Raw genomic sequence first — 21,664 nt, 5'->3', positions numbered from 1 at the left:
ACCCTCAGCTTGTCTCTCCCAACCCCTAAGCATACACATGCACCCTCAGCTTGTCTCACCCAACCCCTACCCATACATATGCACCCTCAGCTATGTCTCACCCAACCCCTATCCATACACATGCACCCTCATCTTGTCTCACCCAACCCCTATCCATACACATGCACCCTCAGCTTCTCTGTTTTTGCTATGTAGTCTGAGGACAGCATGATGTAGTGGTTAAAACACAGATGTCAACCATTTGTCACATGTCAAGCTTTGTGCTGTTTAGTTAGACTGAAGGTTTTATCTCCTGGTGATTATCACTGCCCAGATTACAGCAGCACGTGCATTCCAGTCCAACTCCGCCCCTTCTGTGATTAGTAGCTCACTGTCTATAGACTATGTACATACAGAGCCTGGTGTGGGCGGAGTTAGCTTTCTCACCTCTGCTGTATTGCTAAATCTAATACAGTCAGAACGGCTGCACTCAGTAATCTAAGTGATACATTGTTGGATTCAGTGTCTCTTTGTCTACATCAGGCTGCTCTCAGATGAGGAAGCAAAAACCTGCTGATAGATTCTTTTTAAGCCTGGTTTTTATGTTCCTGCATACGTGACCCTCTCTAGGACGTTATTACCTGGAGGTATGGTGATGGCTGTATAGGTGCTTGTCCCACAATTAAAATGAGACTTTTTTTTGTAGCGATCCTATGTGAAAGTCATTAGAAATCTAATGTAGCAGCTTTATGCAAATCAAGATAGAAGTGCACTGAGGGCGTGTCAATAGTCTAGGAAGAAACACGATCTAAGATACTTGACACGCCCTCGTGCACTTCAGTCCTAATTTCCATATGGCTTATATGCTAGTTTTCTCATGACTGGCCCATCAGATGCAAAACATATTTCATTTTATGAGGGGGGGGGGGGGACTAGCACCTATACAGCCATACCAGTACTTCCATACATAAAACGGGCTGACAGGCTTCCTGTAAGGGCATGTACACATGTTGCTATTTTGATTTTTGTGTTTTTTTCACTTGTTTGTTGCCTTTTTGTCTTTTTTTGTTGCCTTTTTGTCTTTCAATGTTGCTTTGTCTTTTTGATTACGTTGTGTTTGTTGCGTTTATCTGCATGGTGGTAATTCTTTCAGTGTGTTTTAAGCGTTTTTCACCCATTCAAAAGAAGGGGGAGAAAAACGCATCAAAAGGGCGCTCAAAAAAACATTGCAGAAACCAGCGTAGTTTCTTCAGATTTTTCTGCAGCAAATACTGAACTTGTGCACAAGCCCTTAGTGTTCCAATATGGAGGTATGTGAGAATTCCTGCTTATAATTTATGCCACGTACAATAAAATAATTCTGCGCAAGAACAAAAAGCGCAGCTACAATACTAAGTAGACTTCTAAAATTAATGGCCCAAAACCCAGCGACTCTGTGCTTTCCAACCCTGAGCTCTGTCCAAACCACCCGAGCGATTCTGCTGCAGTGTCAGGCGGCCAAACGCTTTGAGATCTGCTGCCCTTGGTGGAATAGCAATGATTTCATTGTGGAAACTGGCCCGAAAAGCCCATAAAAGAGCAGCGAGCGTTTCCATCCTGACTTCAGACCCGCAGAGATCCAGTGTATGCGGTGGGGTAGACGGAACGGTTCAGTCTGTGACTAATGACTGTTTTGTGCCGACTCTTCGGGCTCTCGTGGCCTCGGTGTAGCCAATGCATCGCAGGCCGGCAAAATACTAATGACTTATTGGTTGGTTTGTTTTTTGTTTTTTTTTTCTCCGTTCAATCGGCTTTATATTCCGCTATAAAGACGGATTATCCTGTCATTTGACTTGCGGCAGAATATTTTTTAACATGGTCTTTATTAGTTTTACCTAAAGGGAAGGTACTTCTGTTACCAGCGGAAACGCTACAAGATCGCATGTAATCCGCACATGAATGTATCAATAAAGTTTTGACAAAGTCAAATACCAGGAAGTATAAAAAACAAAGCAGCTTTATTTATAACACGACACACCAAAAAGAGTCAAAAACGCCATAAAGATGCAAGTAAAAAAAAAAACGCACTAAAAAAAATGCACATAACCTAATTTACATAATCGGTGGAACATTAAAAACTTACCAAACACTCAATGTGGGAACGAAGCCTAAAAAATAAAACTGATGAAACTTGGGAAAGTGTATGAGAAAAATCCTTTTTTTTGAGCTATGGAGATGGTTAAAAGTAGAGAAGGGATATTGTCTATTCCCAGTCTAATCCGTGAGAACTCTGAGATGGAAGGGATTCTGGATAGTTTGTAGCAAAGGGGCCTGTACAGAGTCCCACAACGGGGGAAGGAGAGGACGTTCCCAAAAGACGTAGGAAGTCTCCATCATTCACCAGAAGAGTGGGAGAACATGGACCCAGGCTTTTTAGAATCCTCCTTCCTGACCTTTCAGTAACAGTTTGTACGTTCCTTAACCTCACAGACAGGTAACTCCTCTACACATAGCTCATAGGATCCACCAGTCATAATATATAATGTTAAAGCCTCCTCTGCTCCATTTATTTTCTTTCACAATTACCTTTGCACACGCTCATTAGATGCGTTAGTAAAGAAGATAGGGTTATGGTCCATTCATTGCTGGTAATGTACATGTGTTGTTTCCTAAAACAAGAAGTATAAAAAAAAAAAAATAACAGTGGCCAGTGTGCAGTGTGGTGATTTCAGGATTGCGGTCTTTTTTCAATACACATTATGATGTAAAGAAAAAAAAATTCCAAAAACTAAAAATAAAAACCTGTAACAAAAAAAGGCTGATTTAAACAATGATGATGGCTTCCTTTAAAGGATAAGAGTTTTTTTTTTTTTTATTTATGCTTCGGTCAGAAAGGATCGAGTTAAAAAAAATGCTTTTTTTTATTAATAATAATAATAATAAATAATATTATTATTATTAATTTTTTTTTTTTTAAACCTTATTTTGAAAATCAGGGCATATAAAAGGAGGAACACTGAGGAGAAAAGTCCTAATCTGAAGATATTTATAGAAATGTATTTTTCAGTAAATTCTGAGAAGCAGTAAATCGTTTTTTTATATAAATCTTCTCTATAATTATTTCCAGCTGAAGATCCAGAGGAAAGAGCGATTAGGAAGAAGAGTCTCAGGGAAGAGTCTAAAGTATAATTTTTTTATTCTTTTCTCAACGTCTAGGTTGTCCAGTGTAAACAGTGCAGATGTGCGATAACTTGCTGGGTGTCCCAACGCTGGGACCCACACTGATCGGCACATTAGGGAATTTGTAAGCTCACCGGGGACCTATCCTTGGTACACTATGGCGCAGCAGGTCGTACGCCCATCCTCCACCATATTCTTTCTGTATGGGGCTGTTGGAAAAAGCGGAGCGCAGCACTCGACAGCCCCCATCGGGAATGAATGGAGCGGCATCTGAGCTTGAGCCCTGCTGCTCCATTCCGAGAGGGATAAATAATTTTCATTTTGCCAATCTGTGGTTGAACAAATTATCACCTACTCTGTAAATAGTTGATGACTTGTTTTCACCAGACAACACTTTTATGAGAAACCAAATACACCAAGAAACAAAATGTTGTGATATGTCATCACATCTGGAATGCTGATGAATTGGGTTCTCATGTGTTGAAGGACCACATAATGTCATCCGAAAACCATTCTTCCTAAAGTCTTGCCATCTCTCATTATCTCCATACCCCACCCTTGGGTCCCATCGTCAGTCTCAGGCCCCTTCTGGGCCTTTTGGCTTGTTTGATAGTCGGGTAACAAGCCTCACTAAGAACGCTTGTTCCCAGTTATCGGCCAGTTTATCAGCCGGAGAACGAGACCTTCAGCCTCTGATTGGATGGTTTATGCCACCATGAGAATCCCCCCTCCAGTTACACTGGTCGATGTGCAGTTGACAACATAATTCTTCTAGGGGACAGAATGGTCATGTCGGCCATCATCCTGCCCCATACAGGTTTTGTGAATCTGGTAGTAAATTGGTGCCGATTGATTTGTATATGGTCAAGAAGTGCTGAAATCTGCCTGTCTAAATGGCCTTCATACCAGTTGTCCAATGCTTTTGTGGGTACATGTGCAGATTTCTATATGTCCTGGAAATTGGACAACTGGGCGTTATCATTTTGTTTGCCAATAGCTTGTGTTCCTTCAAAGTCTGACAATATCCAGTCATTGCTGATTGTATCTGTGTATAAGGACACTCCCTTTTTCCTGAAACAGACACTGTCAGGAGGAGGGGAAGAGCTGGAGATGACGATTCTCCTTAATCATCCTTGGTTTCTGGTGGCCATCTCTTCAGAAAAAAAATTGTCAGAATCCTGACTTTACTAGGACATTTTCTTTTCTTTTTTGTAATGTTATTTCAACATCCGGCGTTAAATATGTTGGGTCTGCCTTCTTTGACGTGGCTGTGATAGATGTATGAGCAGGATCTAGTTTTGGGTATAACAGAAGCCACAATGGTGTCAGATTAGTCTCACCGTGGACAACAACCTTGTCCAGCAGACCCTGAAAGCTTATAACGGGGTCTGTCGAGTTCTTCCATGGTGTCCGGTGTCTTGAAGGAAGAAGAACGCTGCATACAGCACAATTTTTTTATTTTTCTGTCAAAGGTGCAGAATCTGAGACACAGTAGGAAGAGTAGCCGCATCAGTGCATGGAGGGTTTCTGTGGTGGAAATGAAGTCGAGAGAATGGTGTCATCTGTAATATAAATTATGGATGTGCAGGCCGCATTCACAGCAGTGAATTATGTATCACTGGATCTGCAACGGCCCATATACCCCAGGGTAGACCATCATAGCATAGTCTGCTGTGGGCCAACACATTAGATGAAATTAGTCAGATGGTTGAACAACCATTGAATGAATGATACACATTTTTGTCCACATTGGCCGTTAGTCGTTCAATCTGGCCATAGACGTACAATGACCCCGGGCGAAGAAAGAACAATCTTTCCAGGAATCCTCTTATATGGAAAGATCTTTCATTCGACAGAATTCAAATGTAGCAAATTTTTTAGTTTCAGACTATGATCTCATCAGTCGACTAAAAGGATGACTCGTTGTTAAATTTCACCCGACGAACAATTGTTGTTGCAATCATCCGTATTAAATTTCACCCGACAAACAATTATTGATGCAACCATACGTATTTATCAACTTTAGTACTTCCACCCCCCCCATACACATTAGACTAATATCGGCCGATAATGAGGGGTTTGGCCACCAGACTAATATGTTTGGGAGACCCCCGATAAGTGATTGTTAGGAGTGTTAAGGATCCGCCATGTCCGATTTCAGACCCATAATCCTTTTGTTCTCCCTGAGATTAGCCCCCGACAGATGTCTGACTGCAGCTCTGTCATGGAGAGCACAGGAGCACTCGGCAGAGTGAAGGTTCCTGGGAATGAGTGAGACCGCCATCATTCAGCTGACAACCTTTTAATGTGTTTGGGGGGCTTTAGTCTGCCAGGGAAAAATAATGGCATAGTCAAAGGGATCCATCTGGTTGCTTTTCAAAATTTTCTGAAGTCGCCCTTTTAAAAATTGATCTACAATGTGAACCGAGTCTTACATGCGCTCAGTCAGATTGCTCATAGTGATCCATACGACCTTTTCTGTCAGCACATCTAATTTCGTTGACCCGCTGGCTCGGTCTGTCAGGTAGCGGATATGCCGCCACCTCGGGCTATGGCTATCTATTTCAGCTATGATAGCATGAGCTGTTTCTTCCCTTTAATTACGGAGGCTCCACAAATTAGACCATGCCTTTTAAATGGCAGCGTCCTCGCAGACGTCCACCGCGGTTAAGAATCTCAGTAGTGCTGATGATCAATAACTGGGGCGCGTCCAAGCAAATGAGTCTCCTTTTTTTTTTTCTCCTCTCTTCTGTTACAGAATATATATTATTTGTTTCCCTATTTAACACAACACTGTGCGGGCGGCTTATTAGGCTTTACATTGTAAATGTCAGGCCGCTCTAATCCAGGGAAATCAATATGGCCGCAAATTTGATTGCAAAACATTATGAGCTGCCCAAGCCTCGCTCTTCTTACTACTGGAACCAAGAACCAAGGCTTTATATACCAGAGCCAGCAAATGGAACCAGCGGGAGCCTCCTAGGCTGCTAGATCCAGTATATGGCTGATGGGGTGATCTAAGAGGGATCTGTGCTTGGAGCGGAAGTATTGACGTTTTTTAGGTATATACAGAGATATGCGGAAACCTCTGATTCCTGACTCTGCATTACAAAAAGTTTCACCCCTTCCTGATTCCAGCCTATTAACCCTTCATCATTTACAAGGAAACTGTTACTGTATTTTTGCTACCTTTTTTAGGGGGGCAGCATAAAGTAGTGACCAGTACCCTTATTCTAGTGGCATGTCCCGATGTCAAGATGGAATGGTTTTCCTAAAATCACAGTTAAAAGTTGTAACACAAGCTGAGTCATTGCGTGGCAGGTGAGGGGGGCGAGTCCCTTGCGTGTCGGCGGTGGAGGGAGGGGGGAGAGTCCCTTGCATGTCGGCGGTGGAGGGAGAGGGGCGAGTCCCTTGCGTGTCGGCGGTGGAGGGAGAGGGGCGAGTCCCTTGCGTGTCGGCGGTGGAGGGAGGGGGGCGAGTCCCTTGCGTGTCGGCGGTGGAGGGAGGGGGGCGAGTCCCTTGCGTGTCGGCGGTGGAGGGAGGGGGGCGAGTCCCTTGCGTGTCGGCGGTGGAGGGAGGGGGGCGAGTCCCTTGCGTGTCGGCGGTGGAGGGAGGGGGGCGAGTCCCTTGCGTGTCGGCGGTGGAGGGAGGGGGGCGAGTCCCTTGCGTGTCGGCGGTGGAGGGAGGGGGGCGAGTCCCTTGCGTGTCGGCGGTGGAGGGAGGGGGGCGAGTCCCTTGCGTGTCGGCGGTGGAGGGAGGGGGGCGAGTCCCTTGCGTGTCGGCGGTGGAGGGAGGGGGGCGAGTCCCTTGCGTGTCTGCGGTGGAGGGAAGGGGGGCTAGTCCCTTGCGTGGGGGCGGTGGAGGAAGGGGGGCTAGTCCCTTGCGTGGGGGCAGTGGAGGAAGTGGGGCTAGTCCCTTGCGTGGGGGCGGTGGAGGAAGGGGGGCTAGTCCCTTGCGTGGGGGCCGTGGAGGGAGGGGGGGGCGAGTCCCTTGCGTGTCTGCGGTGGAGGGAAGGGGGGCGAGTCCCTTGTGTGGAGGCGGTGGAGGGAGGGGGGAGAGTTCCTTGCGTGGAGGCGGTGGAGGGAAGGGGGGCTAGTCCCTTGCGTGTCTGCGGTGGAGGGAAGGGGGGCTAGTCCCTTGCGTGGGGGCGGTGGAGGAAGGGGGGCTAGTCCCTTGCGTGGGGGCGGTGGAGGAAGGGGGGCTAGTCCCTTGCGTGGGGGCCGTGGAGGGAGGGGGGGCGAGTCCCTTGCGTGTCTGCGGTGGAGGGAAGGGGGGCGAGTCCCTTGCGTGGGAGTGGTGGAGGGAAGGGGGGCGAGTCCCTTGCGTGGGAGTGGTGGAGGGAAGGGGGGAGAGTTCCTTGCGTGGAGGCGGTGGAGGGAGGGGGGAGAGTTCCTTGCGTGGAGGCGGTGGAGGGAGGGGGGAGAGTCCCTTGCGTGGGGGCGGTGGAGGGAGGGGGGCGAGTCCCTTGCGTGTCAGCGGTGGAGGGAGGGGGGGCGAGTCCCTTGCGTGGAGGCGGTGGAGGGAGGGGGGGCGAGTCCCTTGCGTGTCGGCGGTGGAGGGAGGGGGGCGAGTCCCTTGCGTGTCGGCGGTGGAGGGAGGGGGGGCGAGTCCCTTGCGTGAATGCGGTGGGTATATGTTCTACATAAATTATCAACTTTCTAATAGATAATTGATAAATTGGTGTTGGTCACACTACTAGAAGCCCCACTGATCACCAAACCACTCCCTGTTCTTGCTCCTCCGCTGCCGGGAAGAGTTTGCATGGAGCAGCTGGTTGTACCGGCGCTCTGCCACTCCATGCCTAGTGATACAAAGATAGCCGAGTGCTGTGAAGTTCTCGGCTATTTTCGGCATATATATTAATCCCCGTCATAAATGCTGCTTTTCCTTGTGTAAAATGTAAATAAAGTCCAAAAACAGGTACGTCCGGCCCTGGGGCCGTTCCATCAATGTCGACCAGCGGCCTCTTGTAGGCTGCGGAGCTCACACCTCCCTCGGTTGACTGAGTTTCCCCCAGTGACGTGTGAGTGCTGCAGCTCGTTAGCGCCTGCTGATTGACTGCAGCGCTCACATGGCATAACAATGAGCGGTGCAGGATGTGAGTGCTGTCATTTTTATTTTACATTGGGGGGATATCGAAGTAATGCACAACCCGGTAACTAATCCTGACTGGAGGAGAGCAGAGGGCACACGTCCCTCATTGTAGAGTTCAGTGGGCATCCTGGCCTCCATAATCCGGGCTTTTATTGCTGAATGAGAGGGCAGCAGAATCCTAGTGACGGGTAAGTGATGGGCAGACTGAGACCTACCACCGCTGCTATCAGTCAGGCTTATAAAGTGTCTTTGTTTCTATTCATTATGTCTGTGATCATGGGGAGAAAGTTTTGTAGAGGAAATATAAAATGAATGTCCCGGTCAGTTGTAGTGAGATATTTTGTGTGCGATTCCTCTATTCCAGCGTCACCAGGACTGGTTAGATGGCAGATAATCGGGATCTGAGTGACGTCACTTTGTTTTATAATCAAATGAATTTCCTACTCTGTTCTTTCCTCCTCGGATCTTGTGAAATCTCACATTCTGCTGAATAACGTCCAGTAAACAGATGCCAGATTATCAGGTCTCTTGGGTCATTGCTGAAGAAACTGTATGTTGCAATACACACCTGATCTTGGCTCCATCTGTCTGTGGACTTCCTGCTAGCACTGAATTCTCCTATTTGCTAGGACAGCATGAAGTTAATTAAAGGGTGTGGGCGTTAGTAACAAGAAGAGGCGTGGATGTGTGCCCACGCCTAATGATAAAATGTCCAAGTGATGGATCACCGGCGGCTAGAACTTACTGATCTGTCATTGGAATTCATTTAACTCTTATTCTTCCACCTTATTTTTCCATTAACAATTGATATCGTGAATGGCAAACCACCGTCACCAGGTTTCAGCAAAGTAGAAAACAAGTACAATAAAAAAAAATCTAATTTTTACAATAACTCATGACTTGCAGAACAAAAGCATGTCCTACTAGTCACATTTTAGTCTTCAACTGGTCTTGTCTTCTTTTCTTCCCCCCAAAGATAAAAACGTTTTTTTTTTTTACCTAAGCCTCTATTATCTAATAAGGGTTGAGTATTTTAGTATTTGTTCTTTTGACGTATAGGAATGTACCTCATATTAGCGGTACTAGTAAAGGCTTACATATCTGCATCTGCGGTCGGGTGACGATCGGAACTGAACATCATAAAGTTATCACCTTGTTAACTTTTTACAGTTGTTAGAAATGTTTACTCCAAGAATTTTTAGTAGGGAAACCAGAACCCCAAATTTTAACTAAAACCCCCAGACCAGAGCTGTAAACTTATTCAGACTCAAGACATGTAAACACATTCAGATCCAAGATCCTTAAACGCATTCAGACCCGTACCCTCTGCCAGACCCGTACCCTCTGCCAGACCCCAAGCCATACACCTAAAACTTATGACCCCAGTCCAGAATTCCTGAATCATCCAGACCTCAAACCAGACCACTAAAATAAGTCCTATCCTATTTAATGCACCTAAGCTTAATAGACCTTCCTTGTATACCAGTAACTGCTGATAGTTCCGCTCCTGACAGCAGATGTGGTATCTCCTCCAGTTCTTCACTGATGTCAGCTCTGCAGCACCAAGGCAGCCAGGATCTTCCTCAGGATTTAGATCAGGTTCTGCAAGTTGACAACCAGCTCCCCTATACATTTGTATTTTGCTGTGGTTTTGCAAAGTTTGTGGCCAAAAAAGAAAGCCACGGACCAGCACATGTGACTGAAGCCAAAGGGTACTGCGATTTTGAGCTCTGGCTTTGTGGTCCACATACCCGTGGATTAGATGAGTGGTGCAGCTGTACTTTTAAACTTTGAGACCTGAAGCATTTTAATTAGGAGCCAAGCTTCTGCAAGGTTCCTGAAATCTGCCTGACAGCTGGACTATAAGGGGAACGGGAACTTGTGATTTGTTCCAAAGTTAATGTCAGGATCTTGTCAGAAATCCTTTCATTAAACCTGTTGGCTGAGTGTGACTTTTATTAGACCGTTTCCGATTATTTAAGCCATTTTAGTGTAATTAAAATCAGTTAATGAGAAAGTTTGTAGAGAAATTAGATAATTAACAGTACGGCTTGAACAATCCCCTGCTGAAAGAAATTGTGAAGGTATTAGGCAGTTAAATGGAATCTGACAGCAAGTTTTTGCCATGTAATCTGAAGGCAGCAGGGGTTAAAACACAGATTTCAGTGATGTCTCTAATGAAGCTCAGTGGTTTTGTTTGCTTGTAATGATTGTTTTAGCACCAGGAGGTTATCATTGTGGAGACAAAGCAGGGCTTTAGATGCTAGTCCAACACACCCCTCCTGTGATAAGCAGCTCGCTGTCTGTGGACATTGTATATCCAGAGCCTGGTGTGGGCGGGGTTAGCTTCCTCAGCTCTGCTTCATTGCTAAATCTAAAATCTCTGAGAACGGCAGCACCCAGTAAATGAAGTGATACATCGTTGGATTCAGCTTCTCTTTGCCTACATATGGCTGCTCTCAGATGAGGTAGCAGAAACCTGCTGATAGATTCCCTTTAAGTGGGAATCTATCAATTGGCGTAAATGTTATAACTTGCCATATCTAGTGCCGTAGGAATTTGTGGAGCGAGGTTCCTAATTTTCCATCATTGGTTCAACTTTGGAATCTTAGGGACTGAGAAAATGAAGAATAGAGCATTGTTCATTACTTTATAGAAACTAGGACCGAGAGATTAGGTCAGCGATGGAGTCTTTGGGTCATTATAAGATTAAAATATGTTAGTAATTTTTTCTCATTTTCATTAGGGCAACCACCAACAAGTCCTTTCAAATAACATTTTTCTACTTTTCGGATAAAAATATCACTATTGGTAAGTAGAATGAAATCTAGCTGACTATTCGGATTTATCCAAACTAGTATTGACAATAAACCAATAAGCTTCTATACTGTGCAGCCTTTATTGGGAATGACTGCACTCGAATGGTTTCCATTCTGACCATGTGCTTTAATTGCTCCCTGTCTGACCAGTAGTCCTGTCGGCTTACTGGTGGTATAATGCCTGACAGCCATACATTTTGTATTGGGGTTGTCAGGCAGCACATGTCTACCAATCATTCTGACTACGCGGATCTCATCTCAAAGTAGAAAAGCCTCATTTCTGATGACAATGTGGGAAAATATGTTTGATTGAGTTAGAGGACCTGTCACCAGGTCAAAAGTGGCCAGTTTTTTGCCCTTATATTTTCCCTCTGCTCTCCCTGACTATTCCGGTTTTTGATTTTTCATAAATTTAGGGCAAATAAGGGCAAAGTCTGACCACTTTTGACCTGGTGACAGGTCGTCTTTAAAGGTAATGTGTCTTTAGGATCAACCCTCTTAAGCAGTCTATATATGCCATAGAAAGTTGAATAAAATGATATATTGATATCTGTGATCTGATGTTTCATTCCAGAGAAATCCACGTTTTTCTTATATGTAAAAGAGCTGTTAAGATCTATGGGCCGAACATAGATCTCCCTGACATTCTGCCTCCAGAGATTATTGTAAATGAAAGGAAGAGTTACCAGTGTGAGACATGTAGATCAGGAGAGCAGAGAGAGGCCATTACATGTCTCACACTGGTAACTCCCTATTTCATTTACAATAATATCTGGGGGCAGATTCTCAGGGAGATCTATGTCCAGCCAGAGATCTTAATACACATTTTTGTTCATATGTAAATGAGCTATTTCATTGGAATAATACTCTTTTGGGAAATTAAATAATATAATAAAAGTCAAAGTCATGACCAAGTCGATACTGAATTTTAGGATTGCTACTTCCACTTGGTGGCACTAAAGTTCAAGTCCTCTTCCATTCAAAGAGGCAGTTTGCACAGATATCAAGGAATCATTTTACTCCGCTTCCCGTGACCTACTTGCCCATATAGATGGCTTAGAAGGGGTGATCTCACTGATAGGTTCCCTTTTAAGAAGGTTCTCCACTTTGGACAATCCCTACGGTTCACACATTATTACTTATATTTTTATGGGGCTGATCTGCTTCAAAAACTGTTTCAAATATTCTTTCAGATCAAGAGGAAGGATCTTCAATGTGAAATCCCCATTGCTGTTCATAGTGTGAGTTTTTTGTGATTTTTGTTTACCCCCGTCTCCACCCAACAAGACTTTGAAGACCTCAAGGTGGAAATAAGAGACATGTCACGTCATTCATGGGTATTCCTTGTGGAGTCTGCACAATCCGTTGATGTCAAGTCATAAAACGGCAACACTCAATGTGGAGAAAAAGGCGTAAAGTTGGGCCAAAAGCTTTGCAGGAATGTGATCCAGCTCCACATGGGTACTCCACAGCATCTGGACCAAGACAGTGCCAACTACTATGGCAGGCACTCAAAAAAGGTGTCCAAATCCCAGCATGACAATATGACAATACGCCAGAGCTCGTTCCTGCAAAAAAAAATTTTGGTCTACTTTACAAAAAAAAATCTCAACAATCTTCAGGAATCGGTGTAGTTTTTAACAAGGTTTTCAGGTCTGAAAGGGTTTCTCTTGAAAAGCACATCATCTTTTTCTGCCTGTGTGAACATACTCATAGAAGAGCCTGTTAGAGATAAACTGCTCAGTGTCTCCCCCTGCTGGTACCTCCAGCGATCAGCTGTAATCTGGCACTGTGTCCCATTTCCTTCCAGCTCCACATGTTAGGTATTACACATTCCGGGCATGGGACTCTCTTAGTATCCACTCTCCAGAAAATGAGAATCCTCAACAGAGACCCTCTAATAATGTTTATGAAAACTAGCTTTCTAAACAGCCCCTTAAAGTGCAACCCCAGCCTCAGTGTGATCGTGTTTGCCTGCTACAAAATCCATGTTTCTGCAAAAATAAATCCAGGCAGGTAAACAGTTTGCACCAAATTCCCTTTCCGAAGCTGTGCGGATGTTTGTTTTTCCTTCTGTGCCCCCCCCCCCCCCCGGCGTTGCATATGTCTGCTCTGTGTACAGCTCTGTTCTACCCTGTAGTGTATGGAGTGATCACTGTAGAAGCAGAGGGTGGTGGGAGGGAATGATGTGTGATGATCATCTGGCCACCTAACATGAAAGGACGACAGCTTGGTCCACGGCTGGTGTGCGAGCTTCCAGTACTGCTGCTATATCCTTTATGATCCAGTTAACCCTTATGTCTAAGATATAAATGGGTAAGTTGCCTACATTCATCATATACTACCCCCGGACATTCAGCAGGCTACCATGTCGGAAAGAAGGTCCAGGAGATGTATGTAGTGCCCAGGGCAACCTTCATTTACTGCATACATAATACAGTCCAAGCCAAAGAGAAGAGGAAAACCTGATCCTGCTGCATCTGTAACCAGACAGAGCCCGAGAGAAGATCCAGAAGATGCATGTACTGCCCAGGGCAACATATACTGCATACATAATACAGTCCAAGCCAAAAAGAAGAGGAAAACTCAGTCCTGCTACATCTGTAACCGGATAGAGCCCAGCTGAGCGCGCTGCATCCTCTTCTGCTATAATGCCATCGTATCTGATAACCGACAAATGCCAACTGTGCCGGGCGGATGTGTGGGGAGTCCTGAGTGTTTTGTATTTTACTTTCCTTTTTTTTTTTTAAAGTTGAATTTAAAGCACGCACGAAGTGATGGCCGCTCGCCACGGCTTCCCTTCCTCCAGAGCTTTCTTCTTACCTATCCCCTCATTTTTGTTTTCTTGTAACTCTGGTATAACAACATTCTGTTTACCACCAAGCATGCAGAATTGTCTCTAAAATCTCCTGAAACCGCAACACATTACTGCATTAGCAGAGGAATTTTCCCTGATTAAAAACCTGAAAAGATCCGTACATCATTCAAGATCAGCTCGGAGAGATAATAGTTTCCATGGCGACAATTTCTGCTGCATGTCGACATCAGAGGGCTTTTCACAACCTGATCCAAAGCAAGCCTGAAAACAAATAGCTTATCATCTCCATGTGTCTGCGAATAGCAGCAGCTGCCTTAACCATTTCCTTACATGATCGGTTGCCTCTTTAGGAACCTCCTTCAATTGACCCCTGACGGTTCTTCAAACCAATGGAGCCCCCTAGATTGGCATTTTAGGAGAAGAATCCCTGTCTGTAAAGGCCTTCTCCTCCCATGTAAGCTGGAGACTTACTGCTCCATCCTGGGGACTCTAGCGATACTTTTCCATAAAGGATTTCCCAGGAATCCACGTATTAGGAATCTGTTATTAGTTTTACTATCCGGGGGCTGGAGGCGCCTGTATGGCCCATTGGTGGGCATTCGCATGTTAGGTAATTAGTCCCTATATAAAGCAATGTTATGTTCATTTCTACATTAATGGCCACTGTCATTTCAGCGAGCCTTGCATAAATCTATAGTACAAGTGAATATAAGAGGAGCATGCAAGGTGTTTAAGTCTCCCTATACTGGCATGCCAGACCTGGCATGTCACTCTCCATAAGAAGAAAACTTACCCCTTAGATCCAAGTCTTAGCCTCTCACCCAGCCAAATCAAATCTCATACTTTGCACTGATGAGGGGCAATACCCTGAAACACCATGTCTGCAACATTCTGATTTGGCTTTTATCCAAGGCCTGTTAAAGGGTCGATATTAACTTGTAGGATTGCTAGTTTTAATAGTTTAGAGTTCTAGTCCTCTTCCTCTCTGAAGAGACAATTTGCGTATGAGAAACTTTATTATTTATCGGTTTAGAGAAATAGTTTTTTTTCTCCATTTATGAGCCATCTCTTTCCCTGCTTCTAGCTGAAAACTATATTGAGAGATGGTACAGAATGATAGATCACTGAGCGATCTGATGATCGGGCGACATGCTGCCCAGTAGTCTATAGAGAGAGGAAGGAGCAGAGCAAGGCTTAGACACAGTCTATGCTGCTTCCTCTAATAAATGTACTTCTATCTCCTAGTGCTGAATTCATTCAGGCTCCATGTGGCTGCTATCTCTGAGGGTTTACTAAAAGGACAGGAGAGCTCCCCTTCTTTATGAGTGCAATCTGCTCCCCCCAGGGATGTTCTGTAAGGATACATAGGCAGGCTCTTCTGTGAGTGAAGTGTAAGGAAGGTATAGCAGCTACTCTCCACTCACTAGCTCAGGGGTATACTATAAAGATAGGCAATGGTATTTTCATTACAACCCTAAATGGTCATGGCCTTAGAACAATATTTAATATAAATTTGTAATGCACCTTTTCAGAGAAATATATTTCTCCACTTGTGAGCCATTTCTTCCCCTGCCTCCTGGACTCCTCATGCGCTCTGAAAAACAGCAAAAACCATCTTAAGAGATGTTACAGAATTTTAGCTCCCTGAGCGATCTGGTTAGATACTCTCCATAGTAGTGTTATGAAGAGCGGAAGGGTTGGTAAATGCAGGAGCAAAGTGAGAGATGGGCACAGGCTATGCTGTGACTTCTCTAATAAGTGAATGCAACACTATGTGATATGAGATGAAAGAAGGTTCTTGCCCCATTCGGCTACTGCCCTTGAGAGTGAGGATAGGAGAGCAGGATCTCCTCTTCTTTCCAAGTACAGTGTATGGGGACATCATAGTGTATCAGGACATCATAGCAGCTAGCCTCCACCCACTAGCTCAGGGCTTGTGCTAAGAATAGAGTAGCAGGATCTCCTCTCCTCTCTGAGTGGAGTGTACGGAAGATATAATAGCAGTTAATCACCACCCACTAGCTCAGGGGTATTCTGTAAAGATATGGGAGCAGGATATGCTCTTCTTTGAGACAAATGTTTGGAAAATATTCATTGTAGTTATTCACCACCTACTAGCTCAGGGTTATACTATAAAGATATGGGAGCAGGACATCCTCTTCTCGGAGTCAAATGTATGGAAGATGTCATTGCAGTTATTTACCACCCACTAGCTCAGGGGTATATTATAAATATAGGGAAGCTGAACCTCTTCTTTGTGAGTGAAATGTGTGGAAGATGACATAGCTGCTGGTTTCCACCTACTAGCTAAGGGACAACTGAAAATTGGAGATAGAGCCTACCGAGGGGAACTCTGGTGAAAAATGTAGACTATAATAAATATAACGGCCAGAAATCACGCTATTCCTCATGGACACAGATGACTGCTTGTTTTGAAGACTCATTTGAAAAGCCAGGTACTCTTCAGTCCCAATGAGTTTGACTGTAATTGATGGTTCCTTAGTGTTACTTTTAACTAGCATTATGTTTGTGTAGTAATAAGTGAGCCGATCGTGCAGTTGGCTTTTACTTTAATTAGTTGTTGACTGTGGTGCAGAGCTGCTGACAACCATGTGATGTGATCTTCAGGAGCTCCACACTAATGAAGGGGGAGTGATCGATGAGCTTCGTCTTTGTCTCTTTGGGGAGGAATGCCTTTCACCTTTGGTTTCCTATTTTAGTAGTAACCCAGGTCAGCGATCTTTGATCTGTAATCACAGCTGACATCTCCTGTGGCATCCTGTTAGCTGTCAGATTAGTGCTGAGATCCTTAGGTTATTACTGAGACCATTCCATCAGGCCGCAGTCTTTGTCGGCTGATGGCGGTGGGGGCTTATAAATAATATGCATTGTGTCTCTCAGAGATTAATCAGGAGGAAATGTACATGTTAAATATTTATAGCCATAATTGAATTTGGAAGCATTCGACTACACCTCCATAAATAAGGACAGTGTATTGTGAAATCACTGGGATGCTTTTTTTGTTTTTTTGGCATTTTGTATACATGTCCCCATCTCACGCATGGTATCCAATGTTAAAGGCTATGCACACTTTTGCTCAAAATTTTATTTATTGTTAATTTGCTTCCTAAAGGCAAAGTTAAGATACTTTCCAAATAGCCCTCATAATTTTTTTCCTTCCATTTTACCGCTTCAGTGTGTCCGCAAGTTCTTTATCTAGCTGAGTGCTCTGCAAAACTGATAAGCTGTCAGAGCTCCTGCTCCTGGCTCTGATGACGGTTTCTAGAATCTCAAGGAGGGAAGAGAAATATGGCAGTAGAAAAGGAAAGCACATGAAGAGGAAATAAGTGCAGGATAGAAGCTGTGCTGGTATATGAGCTCATGAAGACACCAGCTCCCTAGATACACAAAGAGCTTACATCCAGCCTATATTACTGTGAGAGACACTCCCACAAGAGAAGATCCTGAATTTTTTTTCCATGTCAAAGCTATCCATAGCCATTAAGAATTTTTGGTGACTTTTTTTTTTTCTCTACTTCACTATATAATATTTATTAAGTCTTGAAATCTTGCAGTTTTCCTGTTGGCCACTGTCTGAGCTGAAACATCCTTTTCTGTACAGATCACTTCTCATTTATCTTGTTCTTATCACAGGCAGGATTTACAATGAAGGGTATCACCTAAATATAGATCACACAGGATCAACCTTTCAAAATGTGTGTGATCCTAATCCTCCCCCTTCTTGCATAGAGTCCTCTGCTCAGATCAGACAATGAGGATCTCCAGTCTGTTTTCTTTGGTCGATGTGACTACTTTAAAGCAAATCTCTAAATGCTGTTAACAGTAGCTCAGGCAAAAAGACCATCCCCAAAATAGTGGATCGAAAATGGAATAAAATGCTGTAAACATCAGGAAAAAAACATTGACATTTAACAATGAAGGATTATTGGGTTTCGCCTCTTAAGAGTTGAGTTTCTCATATTATGACTCCTGAACTTATTCATCTGAAGAAGGTGACCGTGACCATCTCTCTAGTGTCATCTTTATGTATGTTGGTGGCCTTGGCACCAGCTGCAGTACCGCAAAAATGAATCCTCTTCAGAAGCCAAGAGCACATGGATACAAATGGACACCAAGTAGATGCAGGGACCAGGAAGAAGCGCCTGGCTGGTGCGAAACGGCTGTTATCCAGATGTATCCATGTTGTCCACTCTGTGTTTTTTTTTTTTACTTTTGTGTTATAAAGGATTATTTTACTGACCGGTGAGTGCCACCAAACTTTTGTCTTCTGAAGAGACTCTGTATATTTGGAGGTGTCTCTCTTATTTGGTTGAGCACCATTGAATGTTTTGATGTCCAAACAATGGTATGACATTTGTGATGGCATTAATTCAAATGAACTACTGCAAAAATTAATGTCATACTTTTCTGTGTCCTTAAAGGGGTTGTTCAGGAACAGAAAAAAAAGTTTGTATCTTAGAAACAGCTCCACTATAGGCTGTGTCTGGTATTGCAACTCTCCTTGTTTTTCGCTGTCCAGCTTGTTTTTGATGAAACTTGCAGTTTTCAGAATTATCACAAATGTTGATTCCATGGGGCCTAACCACGTGTGGTGCAGAGAAAGCTGTATACTATATACTGTTTGTTACCTCCATTCTTGCTGTAGCCCAACGACTACATTCATGAATAAACTCTAGAAAACGTCTGAATAATTATCACACGAGATGTTAATGAATCACACTGTCGGGGGCCTTCAGGTGATAAATCTGAGGGGGCTTACATCTGATATGTCACTACTTATGGGTAATGCGTACCTGTTTAATTCTGTCAGCACTGACTGTTTTTCTGCCCTGCTTAAAGGGGTTGTGCCACCATAAAGAATACTTTTAACCGAGCAGGAAATGTGGAATTAAATGGTTTTGTAATTTACATTTATTAAAAATTATGCTGCATTCAATAAGTACCAAGCTTTTTTCTTCTGAAGTATGCTCCCTAGCGCCCCTGGCGTTATTCCATTCCGTCCTCTGAGTGGACGATCGGCTGGTTGAGTTTGCGCAGTTCCTGTCATAAGAGGTCCCCCCCAACTCCCCACCCCCAGTGTGCACAACGTAATCTCTCTCATACAAGTCTGACAGCGCACAGAAGCGTGATGCTCGATCCATAGTAGGGGACAGGGACTGGCCAACCGGTCATGCTGTGAGGCAGTATTAAAGGGATGTACCCCTTGGGAAGGATATCCTATATGGCTGATGGACATTACATCTGTTTCAAACGAGGCCTTTTTTTGATCTGTTAGGAATGGAGTGATGGTGGTGCCTGCGCAGTTCTCTATTAATTCCTATGGGAGCGTCTGAAAATTGCAGCGCTTGCTTGCTAAGTCCCAAAGAAGTGTATGGAGTGAGCCGTGTGTGCATTGCCACCACTGATCCTGACCGCACATAATGGGAGCCCTGGTCTCGATACCGATGCATCCAAGTAAATATTCTAGAGTATGAATGTGAATATCTCAGAGAAATAAGATGCGCGTCGACTATGATGCTTTGTGGCTTTTATTAATGACTTAGTATCATGGGGTAAATCACTAAATCCTTAAATTTTTTTTTCTCTAATTTCTTTTACAGATTAATTTACGTCTTATCTTGGTAAGCGGCAAGACAAAAGAATTTCTCTTTTCACCAAATGATTCGGCAGCAGACATCGCCAAACATGTGTATGACAATTGGCCAATGGGTAAGTGTCTCGTGATACTAGTGTCCTCTGATTGATTTATAATACTAGCGTGGAATACATGTGGTATATTATTCCGTGTCATTTTTTTAGTCCTTTTGCCCCGTGGCGTATGTTTATTTTTTGGGGGGCATCATTCCTTGTTCCCAGCCTAGTTGTCCAGTCCTGTATGCAAATTTTAGTTGCCTACAATTCCCATTGTGTCAAAACCAAGAATAAAAACAATAAGTATATGCCCCACAGTAAATAAATAGTAATAGTACATGTAAATAACATAGGGTGCTTAGTTACACGATTTTGATCAAAAGAGTGTAAAAGCCAATCCACCACGACAAGGTGTACCCAATCAGGACCGTCTCTAACTCTAGTATCTCGCTTTATGTGCCAGCAGGCTCCAAAATTGACGGGGGCAGAGCTGGATCGGACTGTGTTTTGCACCTATCTGTGGAAAGCTAAATAGACGAGGTGCAGAGGAGCCCAAAAGGGAAATGGCCAATCCCCCCACCAAATTGCATCAAGTACAAAAAAATAAAGGCAGAACCAAAAAATGGGCCTGCACTCCTGTTGGTATAAGTGTAATGTATAGGTGCATATTTACATTTCTGCCATCAATGGACAAAACCTAGGATAAAAACAATGAATAAATACAATGCAACACATAAATAATAGTAGTAGTACATGTAAAAAAAACATAGGATACTTAGTTGCCATTAGTTTGATCAAAGAAGCGTAAGAACCTCGACAAGGTGTACCCAATCAGGACTATCCCTAACGCTAGTATCTCACCTCACTATATGCCAGCAAAATAGATGGGGTGGGGGGTGGGAAGCAGGTCCTGGACCTGACTGTTATGCAATACCTAATGTATCGTCTATGATTAGAGGGATGGTTTCCTTTTTCATGGCATGGCTCTACTAAAGTCTTTTTGGTCAGTTTGGATACTTTCAGGTTGACACACCTTCCATAAGAAGTTGAGAGGCCGACACTGATATGCTCACGGCAATCTGAGGATGCAAAAAAAAAAAAAAAAAATGGTTTAAAGGAAACGGTCTGGTGTTTTCACTCCCAAGCTGCCACCACTACCATACAGTTTTGCTCCAGCAGTTTCTAAAGGAGTGCTCATTAGCCCCTGAAGAAGCCTAGTTTAGCAGTCAAGGAAGTGGTGATGCTGGACCAAGAAGCCAAGCTGGCTGTGCCTGTATCCTTCGACTTAATTGATGTCCTTGAGGACAGTTTGAGTTGACTTATCCCAAGTCCTCTCCTTGGGGACATCACAATCCCAGTTGGGTGGGACTAGGACCCGCCAAGCTAGACTTTTCAGTGCAGTCTCTCCAGCTCCTTGATTGCAGACCAGCAGAAGCCCATTCTGTTTGCACTTGCCTTGGCCATTTTTAAAAATGTGCAAAAAAAAAAGGGGTATAGCAAAGATCTACCACTGCAAAATGCAGGTATGCACATGAAGACCAGCTTGTATAGCAGCTTGCTCTAAGTACATGATATAATTAGGTAAAGCCACTTTAAAGCTAAGCCAGGACTGAGCGTTTCTTACAGAACAGGATTTTGAGGTTCAGAAACTGAACACACGGAATAAGAGATGTCTGCTCCGCAGCGCTCTGGTTGTTTCTGCTTGATCGCTGTTTTCATTGTGGTTAGGGGAATAGTTTTGTGCGCGGTCCACTTCTGTATAGACCTGTGATGCTGTTCAGTGAGCTGATGGTGTACTCCCGTTTCCTGAATGAAACATCAAAGCATTGGCAAGCTATGCGGCTAATTATTTTTAGACATTTAATAAGTTGTCCGCACCATTGCCTCTAATTTATGGATCATACTTTGATAATGCGCTGTGCAATCCAGGCGTTACGGTTGTTGGAGAACATTAATGTTTTTGCAGTCTACAGACTGACCCTTTACTAATCGTACTTGCTGGAAAAAAACAAGACCGGTCTATTAACGCCAACCTGCTATTCATGCCAAGCCATGGCCTTGCTGCCCTTATCTTCCACATGTTAAAACTGCTATTGGTGCACATACTAGTCTACTATTTTCATGAACTGTCCCTATTTTAGCA

General features: G+C 43.9%; 1 protein-coding gene across 1 annotated transcript in view; it reads left to right on the top strand.

The window, feature by feature from the left end:
• Window positions 1-21,664, top strand: part of UBL3 (ubiquitin like 3) — a 115,148-nt gene that overhangs the window by 63,987 nt on the left and 29,497 nt on the right. Inside the window, exon 2 of the mRNA XM_073662487.1 lies at window positions 19,491-19,599. Coding sequence (XP_073518588.1) covers window positions 19,491-19,599 — 109 coding nt within the window. The remainder of the gene's footprint in view (window positions 1-19,490; window positions 19,600-21,664) is intronic.

Source organism: Phyllobates terribilis, unplaced genomic scaffold, assembly GCF_046119375.1.
Source record: "Phyllobates terribilis strain yellow unplaced genomic scaffold, ASM4611937v1 Scaffold_2__4_contigs__length_985480577, whole genome shotgun sequence".
Lineage (NCBI taxonomy): Eukaryota > Metazoa > Chordata > Amphibia > Anura > Dendrobatidae > Phyllobates > Phyllobates terribilis.
The sequence above is the reverse complement of the archived record's forward strand: the minus strand, read 5'-3'. Positions and strand labels throughout refer to the sequence as shown.